The 19,349-nt window shown below is 35.0% G+C and overlaps 3 protein-coding genes across 7 annotated transcripts in view; all 3 read left to right on the top strand.

Moving 5' to 3' along the window:
• The window catches only part of LOC112046018 (uncharacterized), a 206,347-nt gene extending 203,951 nt beyond the window's left edge, over window positions 1–2,396 (top strand). For all 5 annotated transcript variants that reach the window (XM_052882270.1, XM_052882269.1, XM_052882273.1 and 2 more), the window contains one exon: window positions 90–2,396. In XM_052882270.1, coding sequence (XP_052738230.1) covers window positions 90–1,265 — 1,176 coding nt within the window. In that variant the 3' untranslated portion in view covers window positions 1,266–2,396. The remainder of the gene's footprint in view (window positions 1–89) is intronic.
• A 3,065-nt stretch (window positions 2,397–5,461) lies between these two features.
• On the top strand, window positions 5,462–13,926 carry LOC112046000 (transcription initiation factor TFIID subunit 4). Its single transcript, XM_024082441.2, has 2 exons — window positions 5,462–5,707; window positions 9,501–13,926. The coding sequence occupies exon 2, from the start codon at window positions 9,512–9,514 to the stop codon at window positions 11,477–11,479; it is 1,968 nt and encodes a 655-aa protein (XP_023938209.1). The 5' UTR covers window positions 5,462–5,707; window positions 9,501–9,511; the 3' UTR covers window positions 11,480–13,926.
• Window positions 13,927–17,413: 3,487 nt separating this feature from the next.
• Window positions 17,414–19,264, top strand: LOC112046016 (signal peptidase complex subunit 3). The gene is made up of 3 exons (XM_024082460.2): window positions 17,414–17,691; window positions 17,983–18,249; window positions 19,053–19,264. The coding sequence occupies exons 1-3, from the start codon at window positions 17,549–17,551 to the stop codon at window positions 19,180–19,182; spliced, it is 540 nt and encodes a 179-aa protein (XP_023938228.2). The 5' UTR covers window positions 17,414–17,548; the 3' UTR covers window positions 19,183–19,264.
• Window positions 19,265–19,349: the final 85 nt, after the last annotated feature.

Below are 19,349 nucleotides of genomic sequence, written 5' to 3' on the forward strand. Positions count from 1 at the left end.
ATAATAATTATATATTTTCAAGTACTCGATATAAAACCATTACGTGCACTTATATAAATATAACTTAATTTATGTTATTTCTTTTGCAGGTTGGACGTGTAAAAAACACACGCATAATAACAGTAACAACTACGATCGAAAAACGAATCGAACCCACCCAATTACCTTATAATTCTCAAATTCCTTTAAATGAACCATTGACAGAAAACATATTAGCAACAGCTTCACCTTATGGAAAAGATAACTATCTCTTAGATTCCAGCATAGCAACTTTACCAGCAATAACTCTTTCTTCTGATGTCGAAACTCCTCCTCTAGAAACAGTGACTGAAACATTTAGTACAACACAGAATATGCTAAAAACCCATATATTACCGATCGTAAGAGATCCAAATATAACAAGTAGTCTGACTTTTATACAAACATATCAAGTAACTAGACTTGTTACAGCTACAAAAACATTACCTCCGATGGAATTCTTCCAGTTTATACCTAGTAAGACCCTTAAAGAGTTTAACAGTCGCTTAGATGAAGCTGGTTCTGAACTACATTTGGAATTAGATTTTGGAGACAGTAATGAAGACGAAGACGGAGCACCACGTCGGGTATTCCCACCTGATCTAGATCTTGCAAATATAGGATCTAACTTTGACTTAACAGAAATAGATAAATATAGAGACAATCACTTGCGACTGAAGAAAGCTCACGGACAAAACAAAAACAACCATGTTACAGAACCACCGAACCCTTCTACTCCTGCTTTGAGCCCCGAACAAGCACAACAGCTAGCTCTTTTAAGACTACTCAATCCTGCGGCAGCTGCACAAATTCCGAACGTCGTCACAACATCAAAGCCAGTACTCAAATACGAAACCATTTATGAATCACATGTGATTCCACTATTTGACGGAAAGAATACTATTCATAGCACACTATCTAGACCTGTAGCAACTATAACAAAAACGGAATATGAAATAGGCACGAGCAGCTTACCGGCTTTGCCTATCAACCCACTGTTCCCGCAACAACAACAATTCACTGTAACATCGACACCAGTTGTTTTGAATACAGAAGTTGTTGCTACAGATAGTCAAATAATTAAATTGACATTTGGTGCCAAGACACTGTACACGACGTTGTTCACAACTAAAGTCGTTCCAACTGTGTTAACGTCTTACGTGACGTCATCGATACCGGTGCAGCCGAGCGCGAACTTCCCAGGATACTTCCCAGCGCCATATCCTCCATTTCCTTATGTAGGATAAGTAGGCCAGTTTATGAATAAATACTCGTAGTAATTTAATGTAAAACTAAGTCAAAGTCAGTGATCGTCCATGCAACAAACGTTTAAAAAAGGACTAAACCGGGAGTGTGTGTCAGTGAAAGTGAACTTTATTGCTCATACATACATCGAAGCCTTGAGATATAAATAACATTTTTAAAAGAGCATATTATAAACTGAAAGCTGTGTTCTTTTAGTTAAGTGTTAAAATACTGAAGAGGAAATGTATAGTAACCTTAATATTGTAAAATACCTGAGGATTACTAGCTTATTACTGTAAAGAGAAGGCTTACCCTTCGGTACCCTTTACTTAGATTAAATAAATGCTTTGTAAATATTCATAATTTATATTGTAAATATTAAATCGGTTTTGTAACAACATTAAAGTTTCATACTTTATTGTAGATAATTATGAAACAAGATCCATCTTAATTGTATATAACAATATTGTATTTTTATACATTTTGTAAAATTATGCTTTAATAAATTGGTTTATAATGAAATAATAATCTCGATGAGCACGAAGAATAAACAATCAAAAAGAATTAAAACAGTATTTATGATTTTATCGTAGTTATCATTACGCTGTTTACGATTTCATGTTTAATTCTTTGGCTTATTGGGGTGCTTAGAAGTTTTATTGTTTACCTACATTTTAGTTTTATCATTCACTTAAAATATCAATAGACAAAATTATATAAAGTCAAAAATATTCGTCAAATTTAATTATATAACTGTGACTTAAATTTTGAATACCTGTAGGTAAACCTATTACATACCTAATATTACGACTCCAATGCCCATAATATATTTAATTTTGGCAAAAACAATTTTTCAAGTCCAGTTTTTGTGTAAAACATACACAAGAAAAAGTATCAAATTTACTCGAGCGTGTAATATTTCACAAAGATGCTGTATTTCCCATGGTATCTTAATTAAAGTCGTTTCACAGAAAACGGAAGGGAAAGAAACAAAGGGGCCTGGAGTTATGGATAAGATTAATGGAAGCAGTTTTGTGAACTCACAACCTATACCTACCTACTTTATTAAATTTGGAGTTTGATTATGTTTGAAACTTGTTATTTTAAGTCTGTAATAAAAATCTTCTAAAGTGTTTTATTATTTTTCAACCGACTTCAAAAAGGAGGAGGTTCTCAACTTGTGTAGTATTTTTATTAACTTTATAACAACGACATCGTTCAATAGAGAAACTACATATTTAAAAGTACCTATGTAATGTAAATTTCATGAATTTTGTCAAGGAAGATTAAATTCCAATTATTATATTTTCAAAAACCTATTAGGTATATATGGTCAACATTTTTTGTATGTGGTAGGCACCTATCTAATATTGAATGAAAATATAGTAATTAAATAAACGACTTACCTTTGAAAGCAGAAACATATTGAATCCCAGTAAAAAAATTGGAGAAAAACAAAAAAAAACTTTTTCACTACTCTTGCTCAAAAACACTGTCAAATTACCACCCCACAGCGGGGCTAAACAAGCATATTAGCCTCTAGGGGCTAAAGTAATTTTGTTTTTTTAATTCTTGTCTGTTACGAGTACTAGCCTACTATAAAACGGAGCAGGTTTTATTCGAAAATTGAATCATTATAGGTAAGGCTCTGATTGTTTTGAAAAATAAATAAAAAACTTTAAATTGGAAATAAATGCAACGTTCTTGTCTGTGGAATGCGTTCATTCTTTTATTTAATTTTTATTGAAGACATGGGACATCCTTTACGGTGTAATACTCTATATACTTAATCAATCATCGGTTAAATTATAATCATCCTATATCATGATGACGTAGCAACACTCGGCAAAAAACTTTAATATTAGTTTGCATTTGACTAAAATCATAGCTAGAAAACAATGATGTCATGAAGTTGGCATATCCATGCCTAGAAAATGGCTCTGGCCTTAAACGTGTTTTTAGGTGCAGGTTACAGAAGCTTGAATTGAAAGACAGTCGACCACGCGTTAACTGTACGAATGTAATAACAAATCCAGTTCCAGTTGCAGTGATAGAGGTTAAATTATAATCATCCTATATCTTGATGACGTAGCAACACTCGGCCACAGTACGGAAACGCCTCACCTCCGGACAAACTTACGGCCTGTCGGCGCAGTTACCCTGGCGCGGTTGTTGCCTGGCCTTACGTCATTTCAGTTGTTCAAGCAGGTGGACGACTAAAATCTTCATCTTGATCATATAATATAGTTGACACGTGGGTTTAAAGGCTTTCCCACTATAATGGAACTTTGTGAACTTTATGAAACTGGCTAACTGGTTAGAGAATTCAATAGTTTCCCTTATCTAGGGCAGGTTATCACCACCGAAACGAAGGCATGTCAGCAGGCAGGTCGATGCAGCAGACCCACCTTGCCGCCAGGAGATATCTTTCTTGTCAGACACCTTAACAATGGCTTAAGACACTTAATAAATAATAAATAAATAAATAAGGCTCCGCCTGTCTCGATCTTATGGGACTGAATCAATTAATGGCCGGTCGCTTTCGACCGGCAAGGTAGCTTTTTCATAACTACCCCCAAATTGATGATTAATGTCTACCTACCCAGGAACTGTCGAGTGTGTTATGTGGATTAAGGATATTTACGAACACAATCAAACGGATTGTTCAGATGATATAATAATAATCCGAAACAACATAGAGTAACCTCTAGACTAACAATGCAGTTAAGTAGATAGATAGGTAGGTATGTACGAAATCTCAAAAAGGGGATTCTAAATTTTTGATTTTGTATCCGCCGATTAGATTTTTTTTTTTATAGTGTAAGGTTCAGGCCAGTGTGGACGTAACCCCCAGTTGGTCGGCCGTGATTGTTCAACGTCTGCGATTACTCGAGCGTACTGATTGGTCGACATCAATTAACTCTCTTTTTATTAAATAAGAATCAATGAGAACACTTTTAAAATTGAAAGTAGATATAACAGTTAATTTGTAGACATATAATTCTACGGAAACCTAACAATAGGTATCTACCTCACGTTGTGACCTTTGAGATTCTCTAAAGCTTAGTAGAATATACACACTAATTATACTTATTTCGATAAATACGAAAGTAAGTTTACGAGTAGGTATGTCTGTTCTATTACCTTTCACGGCTAAGCCGCTGAATTAATCAAGTAAGGTGAATTTTGATACATTGATAGATAGAACCATGAAGCAGAACATAGCACTTTTGTCCCTAAAATAAAAAGAAAATGCCGTAAAATACTTACTGAATATGCTTTAAAAAAATCATTAAAATCGGTCAAATTGTTTGGGAGGACTTACGGCCGAAATTAATAATCAACCCTAATCCGTTTTTTCCCATCTGAGATTGATATATCAATCCATTTCTTATATAAAGCATGCCAATAACCTATCCTCGTATAGAGTTTGCAATCTTAAAAATCAATCTATCATTGGGAGGACGGATCGCAGATTAGAGATGGCCTCTGTATGAAAATGTCAATTTGACATATCCATAGATCGGTGTAAACAATCTTAAATTGCAATCTGAGAAATTGTTCGGATTGTTGCATTATTTTTGAATAAAAGTTTATAAATTTTTAAATGGTCATTACATTATTCAGTGATAGTGACGTGATTTGACGTGTCTGTTTGTCTGTCTGTGGCAACATAGCTCCCGAACGAATGAAACGATTTAAATTTTGATAGTATGAAAGGACTTATGGGCGAGTGTTCTTAGGCATGTTTGATGAAAATCGGTAGAGCCGTTTAAAAGTTATGGGGGTGAATGTGGGGAAGAATAACCGAATGTCTGGAAACTCGAACAGTAGAACTCAAATAGTCGCGTACGAACAAATTTTGGATTTACCGCCCAAAAATCATTCGTACTCGACTAAAATTCTAATGCAGTCTGAACTAGGCCTTAATTCCGGAAAACGAAGTAACATATTTTCGAGCGACTTGATGAAAATCAAAAATCTCTCTGAATTGGAATTCTATAATCAATAATTTTGCACACGACGTTTTCTAGATAAAAAAATATGTTCACAGCTGTTCTTACGGTTATCTACTTGATTTTTCAATCTGTATGAAGCTCGAAAAGGTACGGGCTCAGAGCCTTAAAGCTAGTTTATTAAAAAAAATAACGTGTTTGCTAGTCTGTGGTACAGAAAAAAATTTATAATTGACATCCATGATTCTGATCTGTCATCTGTGGCGTGCTGTCATGCTGTGGCAATTGTTCGATAGTTGAAACACCTTTTTATTTAATTTATTTGTGAACTTATTAAAAATCAAGTCAAATATGTATGTATTTAATACAATTAAGTAAGAGTGAAGTGTGCTAAACCCTATACGCTTAGTAGAAAGACTTTCAAGTGACATTTCCTCTGACCCAAGCAACGCTGATGTTCAAGGGAGGCAAGAAGTTTTGATGATTAGGTGATGTTCATTTTCAGTTACTGATCGTTGTAAGACCACCTTCAACTCAATTAGGCCGCTGTAGTATAATAAATTAACAGTTCCAGCTAAAAGAATGTGCGACGTTTGGGGGCCTGTTATTATGATGAATCTATTGTTAGGCGAAATAATGTTCATGTAAACCTGCATCAATCCACCAATAGATGAAAATTCCAATAAACAACTTTTAAAATAAATGTATTGCATCATTGGTATAAAAAGTTTATTTAGTTCAGAATATTACTACTGCCAATCTTATTTCTGCTGCAATATAACATTACTCCAATCTGGTTGAAGTGTTAAGTAGTAGGAACTGTAGCTAAATGAGGCGTAACATAGGCGTAGGCAGGAGGCTAGGGCAGCTTTGGATACCCTTGTTCTAATAATGAAGCTGCTGCAGTTCTAGTGAGGCTAAGGTCCTTGAGCAAGTTATAGAGAGATTTTGTTGGTAATCCTCTAGCGCTAACTTTTACAACATACAAACTAACTACACAGCCATTTTTAGTTAGTACATTTGTTAGGTCACAATATTTATTCACTTTTATACAGTGATCCTTCAGAATGTTAGTCTCCTACAACACGATAAGCTTTACAAGTAGTATATGTTAATTTGGAAAAAAGGAAAATATCTAGATCACAAAATAGCAACATCCTCTGCTGGGATTTTATAATGTTTTTCATACATATCTATCAATAAAGTCTAATCAGGTGCAGAACCTAGGGTTGAATAGGGCTAATAGTAGGAGAGCTGGCAAGAATTTTTGGGTAGGTATTTGAGGCAAGCTGAAAACTTGTCCTGTACCTCTCCTATTATATCCCAATACGAAACTGCAGACCTGGCTGGTGAGTAGCGGGGCTAAATCAACCCCCAAATTTTTTAAAATATTTTTTTTTTTATCCAAAAATATACTTGAGGCAATTTGCAATTTTTATATGTTGTAGTTTAATATTTATAGAATATAAAAAAAATAAGCCAGAAGATTCAGTCGGGGTTTTAACATTGCCAGGCGCGTTCAAAAATATTTTGCAAAAAAATATAAAAAATGTATTTGAGGCAACTTGAAATTTTAATAGAGTATTATTTATAACTAAAAAATAAGACTCTCAAAAAGACAGATCATTTCGGTGGGACTTTTTACCTGCCAGGTGATCTAACAAATTTTGTATGGGTGCGAGTGCGAAGCGCTATAGACAAACTGTAGAGTGAGATAGAGCGTTTATCGGCAGCTGTCTGCGTTCTTGCTAGCTGCGTTACTATTGGCTCTGGCGAGGTCACGTGACTTACTACAGCCATACTACCATGTGATTTTTAGTTGGAATTTCGGAGTTGTTATTCTCAGTCGTATTCTAATATTTGTGCTACACGATTTATAAGTTAAATTATTTAAAAATGTCTACATTGTAATGTGTATTTTATGAATTACAACAACATCTTTTAAGAACGCAATATATAACGAGTATTTGGAGAAATGCATATTTGCGATTCCCCAGCAGTTTGACACCGAATAGAAACGGATGGACACTTCATGAGGATACGCTACATTTCCACTGGTTCGACGGAGATTGTATGCCGCAATCAGTATTCGACGCTATTGTTCATGAAAACAATAAACAAAATAATATTGGAAATGATACTACAGGTGCGTATACATAGTTTTTTTTTTTAACTGCTGTATTTTAATTACTATGATTTATTTAATCAATCCATATATATTACTTTTCGCAGATAATGCAGGTGTATCCGAATTAGACACAGATGAATCTGAAGTTGATTCTGATAGCTCTGATGAAGGAGCATCTACAGAAGAAGAATGACAATTTCTTTCTGATATGACAGGGAATTAATTACATTGATATTTGTATACTCATAATAATTCTGCAGCTGTATTATTAGTATATAATTTTTCTATTTCAATAAATCTGATTTTGTAATTTTATATTTTTGTAATCATTACTTTATAAGATCACCTGGCAGGTAAAAAGTCCCACCGAAATGATCTGTCTTTTTGAGAGTCTTATTTTTTAGTTATAAATAATACTCTATTAAAATTTCAAGTTGCCTCAAATACATTTTTTATATTTTTTTGCAAAATATTTTTGAACGCGCCTGGCAATGTTAAAACCCCGACTGAATCGTCTGGCTTATTTTTTTTTATATTCTATAAATATTAAACTACAACATATAAAAATTGCAAATTGCCTCAAGTATATTTTTGGATAAAAAAAAAAAAATATTTTTAAAAATTTGGGGGTTGATTTAGCCCCGCTACTCACCAGCCAGGTCTGCAGTTTCGTATTGGGATATAATAGGAGAGGTACAGGAAAAGTTTTCAGCTTGCCTCAAATACCTACCCAAAAATTCTTACCAGCTCTTGGACTATAACTTGTGGAATTAAATATTGAGCCTGCTTTGATAAAGTACAAAGTACAGTACAAAGTCTTTTACAAAGATCCCAGTACATTATAATACGAGTAGCTCCATTATGCAATGTCAGTGTCCTCTAAGTCTGGCACTTACTATACTTTTCTATAATTATTTCTGAATTAACTGCTATTGAACTAAATCAGTGAATTGAAAGGAATTCCTTGACGATCAATCAACACTCCCCGTTCTCTGCTCGTGTTGTTCTCTCAAACAATGACAACCAATTGTCGAAATACAAAATAAATAAGATGATTTTGCTATTGTATATACACAAAAACAAATATTCTTAATGTTCTAAATGTTAATCAGTCTATTTTAATAAACCACTAGGGAGCACCGGTCTCCATTATTGTAAAAGGAGATGTAGTTTTTCAAGGTTTAACCCACTTCCCTGCTCAAATATAGGTTGGTGAACTTAAAATGAGAATGTATTTTTCTCCTTCAACGATCAATGCGATCTCACCTGATATTAAGTGACAATGTAATCTAAGATAGAAGAGCTACAAGTCTTATTCTACCTAAACCTCTGACTCATACTGGAAATCAAACCCAGGACCTCTCTGTTGAGAACCACAACAACTGTGTGAGAGCCGCAGTTGCATTGATGTTACACTGAACAAGGCCCCTCTTACACGAGTGGCATGTTGCCAATGGCTAAGGCAACAGCGGTTGCTAACTGCAGATAGTCAGCGTCATTGATTTGCAGCAGCCCTCGTCAACTCTCTTTATTCAGAAGCTAGTTGCAAAATGGATTCTGAAAAAGACAATTGCTTTTTTTTACTCTGGACTGGACTTACATATAGAAAACAAGATTGATATTTTTTGCTCCACTCTACTCACTTTTATGAAGAAACATTTCATAAGTCCACAACACAATGCTCTCTTGAACTAGTAGTAGTACTAGTATTTAAGCATTTCCCAAGCATTCTGTAGTGTATTTGCACCAGCTTAGCATTTACAATGGGGAAACAATGAAAAAATTAATCATAATACTCAAGAGATTTTTTCGTTACTGTAATTTTTTTTTTTTAAATAATTTTATCAACACTCAAAATTCCCATTTTTCCATTTTAACAGCAAAAAAAGACTTGTCTGTCTCAAACAACTGATAAATACTAATTTTTAATAGTGTATCATTATAATAACCAGTGCACAGTAAAGCCAACTGTGGCTTGTGTTGTAATGGTTTGGCTTAATTTCAATATGTATTATATACAATGTATAAATAAATATATTATTACTAGACTGGTTATAATAATTAATACTTAGGGTGGATTGATGAGGTGTAGATCATGATGATGATGGTCTTTTATAACTACTTTAGTAACACAGAATTTCATTTTCCACCAGGTAAAAAGAGCATGCAGCCATCTAATATGGTGCCAGTGACAGTAAACTCCAGCATGGCAGGCACCATTCCTAATGTGATGACTATCAACAAGCCAGGCGGGCAGAATGTGGTTGTCACTACACAGAACCTCGGAACGGGACAGCAAGCTATCTTACCAAATGTACAAATCCTTAATATGAGGCCAGGAGCTCCATCAGTTGCTGCTCAAAAGTCTGTGGCCACTGTGTCCCCTCGAGTTGTGATTGGAACTCCACAAGTAGTCGGTACCAGGGCAACTGCACCTGGTATTACACTTCAAACACTACAAAGTCTCCCACAAGGTCAACAAGGTCACTTGTTACTAAAAACTGAAAATGGTCAATATCAGTTGTTAAGAGTTGGGCCAGCGCCCACCGGCGGTACACTTGCTTCACAACAGCCTCAGACACTGCGGCTTTCCACCATACCAGCTCACTCCGGCGTCCCTACAGTATCAACCAGTGTCGCTGCACCCGGCCCTTTAGCTGGACAGATACAAACTGGACAGATCGCTACGCCAGTTGCTGCTACACCCACAGTTTCTATGGCTACAACTGTCACCCAACAACCTGCTGTCACTACTCAGAAACCACTTGACAATACAAAAGAAAAATGTAGAAACTTCCTTGCAAACCTTTTAGATTTGTCGAGTAAAGAACCAAAGTCGGTCGAGCGTAATGTTCGCAATCTCATTCAAGAGTTAATAGACGCTCAGGTGGAACCGGAAGCATTCTGTGACAGGCTGGAGCGACTCCTAAATGCCAGTCCGCAACCTTGTCTCATTGGTTTCTTGAAGAAAAGTTTACCTCTGCTTCGACAATCATTGGTCACCAAGGAATTAGTAATCGAAGGTATAAATCCACCATCGCCACAAGTTGCTTTCAACACTATGCCAGCACCTGTAGTAGCACAGCCAGTTGCGGCCACAAGCACTATACAGATGCAAAAACCACTAACGGCAGCAGGAAATACTATAGCTGTACTACAAAACATTCCTGTACATACAAAAATCAATGTGTCAAAGGCCGGGAAAACGATGACGGTAAACAGCAAATCAAATTTTGCGCGACCATCAGCAGTGTCGTCAGCTGGTCTTTCCACTGTTCTAACTACTGGAAAATCACTTCTAAAGGAAAAGGAGAAAAAAGCAGCTGCCCAATTTACTCCTCAACCGTTTGTGGATGATAAAATGGCTGGGGATGATGATATAAATGACGTAGCAGCCATGGGTGGCGTCAATTTAGCTGAAGAATCACAAAGAATTTTAGGCTCAACAGAAATGATTGGCACGCAAATCAGATCGTGTAAAGATGAGTACTTAGTGCCGTCGGGTTTGATGCAAGCTCGATTGAAGACAATCACTGCTAAAAATGGTCTCGAGGATCCATCCGCAGACGTGGCCGCTCTCATCAACCACGCTGTTCAGGAACGGCTGAAAAGCTTGATAGAAAAGTTAGCTGTTATCGCTCAACATAGAATCGACTCTCAGATTAAAACCGACCCCCGGTATGAAGTCTCACAGGATGTGAAGGGTCAACTGAAATTCTTGGAAGAACTAGATAGGGTAGACAAAAAACGGCGTGAAGATTCCGAGCGGGAGATGTTACTCAGGGCTGCTAAATCTAGATCGAAAAATGAAGACCCAGAGCAGGCTAAACTCAAGGCAAAAGCTAAAGAGATGCAGAGAGTCGAGCTGGAGGAGTTGAGGCAACGGGAGGCTAACTTGACGGCCCTGCAAGCGATCGGTCCACGTAAGAAACCTCGTATCGACGGCCCGGGTGGTTCCGGTGACAACTCGATCCCTTCAAGCTCACAGGGCCCTTCAGGACTGACTGGCCGAAGTCAGCTAGCTCTGCGCACGCGTCTCAAACGCATCAATCTACGAGACATGCTCTTCCTAATGGAACAAGAAAAGGACACTGCACATTCTCTCTTGCTGTACCTCAGTTACTTAAAGTAGCATAAATGGATTTTTAAATTATATCACTTTTCCTTTATTCATCTAGACATTTTATCTTAGTTATATTTATGTAAATATAGGTTTACGATAATAATCATTAAAATAAAAATTTCAGAAATGAATTATAGAAATTTACAATTAGAATAATAGGCTAGTTGACACTGTTTTTTAATTTTCTTAAATAGTTCATTATTGTTCTACTAGATTGAAAAAATAAAATCATATTTTTTTGAGACGTGATTACACAAAAAATTTTACATTTTAAATATGATTTTGACAATACGAGCCCAAACGCCTGTCGGCCATGACGGTTTATTTGAACTGTATGATGACACTTTATCAAATCCCCAAACAGAGCATTTGACAAAAAAAAACAATTAGTTTGACGTTTAGTACATCAAGTGTGTGTGACGTCACAAAATGGACGATAGCGTTGTTGACTTTGGAAAATTTGAAAAAATAAGTGACAGATTTGAAATCTTTAACTTTTATTAATTGATATCGAATATCGAAATATTTCGGGCCCTTATTCCATGTACTACACGAAATTAATATTGTTTATATTAATTTTGGTATGAGTCAACTAACCTATTACCATGGTTTCATAAATTCTTATGTATTTTATATTTGACAATAATCAAGCCTGGGTAGGCTTTGACCATCGATCTCCTATTATAAAGTAGATGCACAATCAGCGACCAAAAAACGTCTCCACTCAATGAGTGCCAAGCACAACTTCTTGGCACTCAATTCAAGTAGTCACATTTGCAAATTCAATCTTAAACTCAATCCTTAAAGTTGAATTTGGTATTTTATTGAATATTGGACTATATTTAAAGGCCTTTAGGTATAATTTTCTTTTCCAATAATTCTAAAACTGTCAAAGCAAAATTGGCCAGTTTTTAAGTGAAATTTTCTACATGATTGTGCGTCCTTATAATATAAAAATAGCTTTTACACAAAATTTACAGTCTGTTTTACATATTCAACAATTTAAGTGAGAAACAAAGAAAATGTATTCTTTTCACCAGGTGATACATATTTTATTTAGTCTATAGGATTCTAGACTGCCTGTCTAAATTTATCATAATGTAATATTTGTTATTAAGAGAGGATGTAAATATTATATTATTAAGTATACATTAATTTAATGGTAATAGGTGCGATTTTACGGTATGAATTATGATTGAGTTAAACAAAAAAAAGATTTGCCTTTCTTTCAAATGTGGCAATAATAATCATTTTTACAGCTGTACATAATTTTGCTTGAGATTTTCATTTCTTTTCTATAAGTGTATTTTTTCTATATTTTGTAGAATTTCTTACAAAATTTCTGACTATTCCGCTTTTTGGAATTAAAGGTTACGGTAATTTTTCTTGATCACATTTTCTGCTTGATCTCAATAAAACAAAGTCTATAATTAGGTTAATCCTAGCTTAGATTTGTTTACCTGGTAAAAATCACAATATCTGATTTGAATAATACATACCTATTTGAATAAATGTACAGATAAACAAAACAATGTTATTGGTATATGTACAGATTATTCAATAATATACAGATGGAGCATAAGGAACACGGCGCGCGGTGTCATAGCCGCTCCAAATACAAAAATCAAAAAGTAATACATTCTGGAGTTAGTATGACACGAACCGTCGCATCAGTGATTTTTAATATTATTCAAGAAAAATGGCGTCTTATGTTTTTAAATATTTTAAAAACTGTCAACAACTAAAAAAAAAAGATGAAGTATGTTTTTATTGGTAATTAATTATTGATTATTATATTATTTTACGTAATTGTTAATAGTGTTAAGTTTTGAAATACAAAATAAGAAAAAGTTATATACTAACTTTTTCTTATTTTGTAGATGTCAAGGAAACGCGTAACGTTTGTTTTTTTTTAATGGCTTTCGCCGGCTTCAATACGTTGCTTGTAAAGGCTCACTCTGGTTACTCTGTGGGTATATATAAGAATATATTGTATAAAATACTCTTACAATGTTATGTACAGATGTGGTTCCTTGTGTTGTTATAATATGAATGTTCTATGGAAACCTAGATAATCCGTCACTTTTTCACCAGTAGGGGTAAAGAACAATTTTTAACAATTTAGCGTGACGTTGTATGTTCAATGCTACCAATGGTTAGTAAAAGTGGAATTGTATTAAAACAAGCAAAATTTTCGTTGCCTCTTTGGTCTAAAAGAGCTGCCTACATCTTCCTTTTTTATTGTTCTTGATTGATGGTGTAAACAGTTCTTAACAAGACAGCTTTTTGACTACCAAATTAACTGAGGAATCTAAATAGACACTGTACATACCTATTAAGATTTCTGAGTTAATAATTGGTATTCTACAAATATAATTGTATATAATTGGGTAGATTTTCAGTTCATTTGTTGTAAAATCGTCATAATTTGTGACATTAAATTTTTATTAAACCTGTTAATGTGTTTTGTTGCCATAGATGAAGGCTCCGCTGTAACAGCAGCAAACCAAATTGAAGTGTGTTTCAGATAGCATAGTACGGTGACAGTTGCCTTATGACGTTCATAATACGTACTATTACCGTGAATTGCGGCAAACTTTCAAGAGTGAAATGAATTGTCACATTCAGAGACATGGTATCTGAAAAACACTATAGGTACTCGTATTTAAAGCTTGGAATGTATATTTTTCGTTTTAGGTGAACCGCTGAACCAATTTTAGTAGACAAATGGGAACTCTGAGCAGTACTTGGGCTATTAGTAGTACCATAGTGGTACCATGGGCTATGCGACCTTTGAGCAGGGCCCAGAGGTTCCATTTAGCCCGGAACAATCCACGGTTCCTATTTCATCCCATAGTCCCGGGCGTCCAGTAGTAAACTGCTGTAAACTGTAACAGCTTTTCGTGGGCGACTAGACTACTAGAATTTAGTTATTAAGTCAAAAAAATGCATTTTCATGTCATTGTTTTATTTATTCTTATTTTACTTTACACTTCAAATTAATGTTCCTTTTAGTGATACATGGGTCAATTTTGTTCTCTCGATGATTAATTACTACAGAATGTCGTCACTACGATGATAAAACTTTATCAGGACAATCAAATCATTGCAATCAGCCCTCGAATTATACTGCCAATGAACAATGACGATAAGCATATGAATTTAAACGTAATTCTATGATAATTATGTAGATATATTGAGCAAAGACAATATAATGAATTAAATCTACGAACATGTTTTTGATTCAGTGCCTTCAAAATATAAACAAAGTGCATATAATTAAAAAAGTGAGTTTGTAAAGTTTTTACAATCATGCACAAGGATTTGCTATTAACAATAGCATTAGTAATACCATTGTGTAAGTAAAAGTATTCATTTATGATATACGAGGTCTAGATACAGTTGGTAAATCGGTCAACACTTATGAACAATTTCAATTTTTTTCAGAGATCTATTATGTAGTCGTAGATTTTCCTACCTAAATGTAAACATTAATAAACAATTGATTAAAAACAAATTTTTCTCCTGCACTTGAAGACAGGTGTTTCGATTGTAATTTTTATAATTTCATTTATCAACACATTCGGCTCACTGCTGAACTCGAGTCTCCTCTCAGAATGAGAGGGGTTAGGCCAATAGTCCACCACGCTGGCCCAATGCGGATTGGTAGATTTAACAATAAATTTAGACTGTTAAATTGAAGCTAAGTAGCTATTACACTTGTCACAATTTCTACAACCTATACCTACTTACTCGTATCATCATCACTTACCATCCTTCGCGGTCTGCACTAACATTGACATGGTATAAAAATATAATACATACTATAGTCTTCCAACATATCTATATTATAGGTGGAATCATAATAGAAGCAAGGAACCGAAATGAGAGCCGCTGTTACCACTTCTCATGGCTTGGGCCTCAATACAACAACGAGAGCATATTCATGAACGCGACATGCCGTGACGTCACGAAATTGGCTAATGGGATACCATGTCGACAGCCACTTGTTGCATCCGGTAAATTATTTCAACATACATGACCGTAGGGGTAAGGTAACCACGTCCATCCAATTGCTATAATCGTTGCATATCTATCTTACTGGAATTGGAACGATGACATGGGTGTAACGAGGTACGGGGCAACTGCCCCCCTGTACAAGAGCGTTAAAGTTGTTAAACCGTAATGCTCACGAGCTCACTACCACTAGGTAGATACTAATGTGAGAACCTGCCTACTCAATTTGAGATGTCTCTGAATAGAATAGTACCTACAGTATCTATACAGAGATATCTCAATCTGAAGAACGCCCTTTGAAGACGGGGTTTGGAATCCGTTATTCTAGTCAGAGGGTAGTCTCACCTATGGCTGTCAGTCCAGTCATTATAATGGCAGTAATAGTTGCTAATAGTAATAAAATAAAACGTTTTTTTAAAGAATGTGTTATATCATAAATATGACTCCCTTTCCTCTCCAATTGGTCGGAATAAACTGTAAGGAGACGTATTGAAAAGCGATTATAGCTCCGCCTAATATACTTAATACTGAGAGGTAATTGCGTTCGACTTTTTATCCGTTAGACTTTTGTTTTATCTTAGTCCTTATTCTTAAAACCATCCTAAAATAATATCTACGATTAATTGGAAGGGAGAGCGAATATCGGTCGTATTAAAAAAGACATTGCAAGACTCACTCACATTATTCTATTATATTATTCAGAGGACGGTACATGGCCCAGCATCGACTACATATGGACGCATTACGCAGATGAAGCGACCTGTGTGTTAGCCGACACTGACGTATGTGCACAATATACGGTTTTTTTTGACGGACGCGGTAAGTAACAACTTGTCCGCCATATTCGATTTAGAATGACGTCACAAATTGCATTGTTATTCAATAAACACGTATACCTACCTACATTCAGGTCAATTAGTTGAAGATCGGCTTATATAGGCAAAAAATAGTAAAATGGTTATTATAGGTATGCCTTACTCTGACTACCAAATACCTACACGAAAAAGTCATTTAATCGGTTGAGCCGTTTCAAAGTCTGACCACAAACACCGTGACACCAGTATCTTATTTTACGGCTAAACTTTCTGTTTGTCGTCGATAGCTTATTGGTTGCTTGCGTAACTGTACTAACTAATGGGGTGAAGTTGCCACGTGTAGAGATGCAAGTGCACATAAGTTAAAGCGAAGCTAGAGCGGATCCGCTAGTATATGTACCAGCTATGTATGCCCCACGGTTTCACCTGCCACTGAAACTCCTTTCAAAATCGGTCTAGCTGTTCCAGACATTATCCAGCACTTAAAAAATCTATTTCATTTTACAATACCTACTCAAATTTTCCAGTGATGAATTCGACTTACATGTGCACAAGAGCTGTGGATTCCAATAACACTGCTATAACCAATGGATGCTACGAAGAGACCCACGGAAGCTCTTTGACGAGAGTGTGTTTCTGCCGAAGCATGCCGGGCGTTAGGCCGTGTAATTCGGCGACGCCACTTTCTATAATATTCGTAACATTGATCATGTCTACTGTTTTCTTGTTCATAAGCAACAATTCTTTGATGTGGTTTAATAACATTTTAAAATGATAAAATAAAATAATCATTGTATCAAATTGTGTTGTTTTCTTTAGTAACAGACGCCCCAAGGTTTCATCCGCGTAATTTGTTCCCAGAATAAAATATAAATATGGTCGTTTGGTCAAAAGATTATTTTACTTTATAAAAATTCCTTCGAGATTTTTTAATTTTAAACCGTTTTGATGTACATAAAAATAACGTACATCGGAACGCTAGTAAAATAAAATTCTTCTACTTTGGACTTTACTGCTATTGTTTTAAAGCTTACAATTCATTAATTAATCGTAGGCTCCTGCGTGTACAAACTCTGTTGCGGTTGCATGACGTGTCTTTGAATGTCAATTTCATTTGCAAATGTCAAATAATGTCAACGTCAGCTTCGTAACAGAAAGTAATTTACTGTATTCCAAAATTTAAAATATTAATTCCATTACGGTGGAATTTCGTCCACCAGAACAGAATAATATATTAATCGCCAACATGTATTCTGTCTTAACTAGAGTAAATGCGATACTAACGTACACTCTCAGTGTTCTAGCATGTCTAACGTTTCTATGCTTTCTTTCCACATTAACTGTAGATTACAGAACTACGGCTCAAATGAATACAGTGAAAGTTGTAGTGTAAGTAGAAAAACATTTCATTCTTCTCGTGGACCACAATTTAATGTAACCTTTAAAAAAACAATGTGTTTATATTTATATATTTCTGATGCTCTGTTGTAATGTTAATGTGCAGAAAAAAATCCGTGCGAATTTGTGCTTTTAGCAAATAAGTGAAAGAATGGCTCATTTTTGATATGGTGTATTTTTTATAATGTACATACATATTATGGAATTGTTTTTTTTTTTATATTCTTTACTTGTTTACATTTATATGTACTACGATTTTTAAGTTAAATATACTGTTTACAGCAAGAATGTGCCAGATTATGGTGCATCTAGGGAAAGAAATGATCTTGGTTACTTAACGTTTGATCTCAAGACAGATTTGTCAAATCTATTCAACTGGAACGTGAAACAGTTGTTCTTATACCTCACTGCCGAGTATGTTACACCAAACAATGAATTGAATCAAGTTGTGCTGTGGGACAAAATAATATTAAGAGGCGAGAACGCTTTGCTAGATTTTAAGAATATGAACACCAAATATTATTTCTGGGATGATGGAAACGGTTTAAAGTGAGTATTATTTTTAACAGATCTAGAAATATCTTATTCTTATTACTTTAAGGTCAACATCATTTATTCTCTTTTTGTCATTGGCATAGAGATTTGAGAACAGAAAGCTCTACAATTGTCATATTGAAAATTTGGAAAATGTGCAATTTTCTATTTGGCCCTGTATAGCAAAAAAAACTCACACTATGCCACTGTTTTTTGTTTAGTTATTCTTTTTTATTAGAAAGACCTCAGTAGAATTATTTCAGTGAATACTGCTGACTATAACAGCAACTTGATGATTGAAAAGATAACAAATTCTTTACTGAATGCCATATTTAACATGTTTAAGGAGCTGAAGATTGCAAATTATCTCTACATACCTACAACATCTCTGCTCATGCTCAAATGAATGCATAAGTTAAATATCATATCAAACAAAAAGATTGTGCCCAACGGTAATCTCACAAGAGCAGTGATAGCCCCGTGGATATAACCTCTGCCTTCGACTCAGAGACTGTATGTTCAAATCCAGTCTGGGGCATGCACCTCCCAACTTTTCATTGGATTGTTATATGCATTTTAAGAAATTACCTAAATATCACATGACTCAAAAGGTGAAGGAAAAACATTGTAAGGAAACCTGCATATCTGAGAATTTACTTAATTCTCTACATGTGTGAAGTTTGCCAATCTGCATTTGACCAGAGTGGTGGACTAAGATCTCCTCATTCTGAGAAGAGATTTGTGCTCACAAGTGAACTGAATATGGATCTAATACTATTTTGCAGGCACTAAAACATTATTTTATTTCTTTATTTCAGAGGTCACAACAATGTCACACTTAGTCTGTCATGGAACATCATCCCCAACGCAGGTTTACTTCCTAACATCCCAGCCCTTGGCCAACACTCGTTCAAGTTTCCAGTAGAGTATACTCAAACAAGGGTATGATTTACAGAGAAACACATTAAAATTGTGTAGGTGAACTTGTGAATGTGTGTTATTTGATAAGACAGAATATACAATTTATTTATATCTGACTTTCATTTTAGTCCATTCATTTTAGATCATTCTATTTTTTCGTATTTGAAATATCTATGGCCTCATGCCACTGGTGT

Source organism: Bicyclus anynana, chromosome 6, assembly GCF_947172395.1.
Source record: "Bicyclus anynana chromosome 6, ilBicAnyn1.1, whole genome shotgun sequence".
Lineage (NCBI taxonomy): Eukaryota > Metazoa > Arthropoda > Insecta > Lepidoptera > Nymphalidae > Bicyclus > Bicyclus anynana.

What these genes read in the sequence shown, in the direction of transcription:
- LOC112046000 (XM_024082441.2), top strand. Translation starts at nt 9,512, where the DNA reads ATGCAGCCATCTAATATGGTGCCAGTGACAGTAAACTCCAGCATGGCA.
- LOC112046016 (XM_024082460.2), top strand. Translation starts at nt 17,549, where the DNA reads ATGTATTCTGTCTTAACTAGAGTAAATGCGATACTAACGTACACTCTC. An exon ending in AATACAGTGAAAGTTGTAGT is followed by an intron (nt 17,692 to 17,982) that starts GTAAGTAGAAAA and finishes TACTGTTTACAG; the next exon opens with CAAGAATGTGCCAGATTATG. An exon ending in GATGATGGAAACGGTTTAAA is followed by an intron (nt 18,250 to 19,052) that starts GTGAGTATTATT and finishes TCTTTATTTCAG; the next exon opens with AGGTCACAACAATGTCACAC.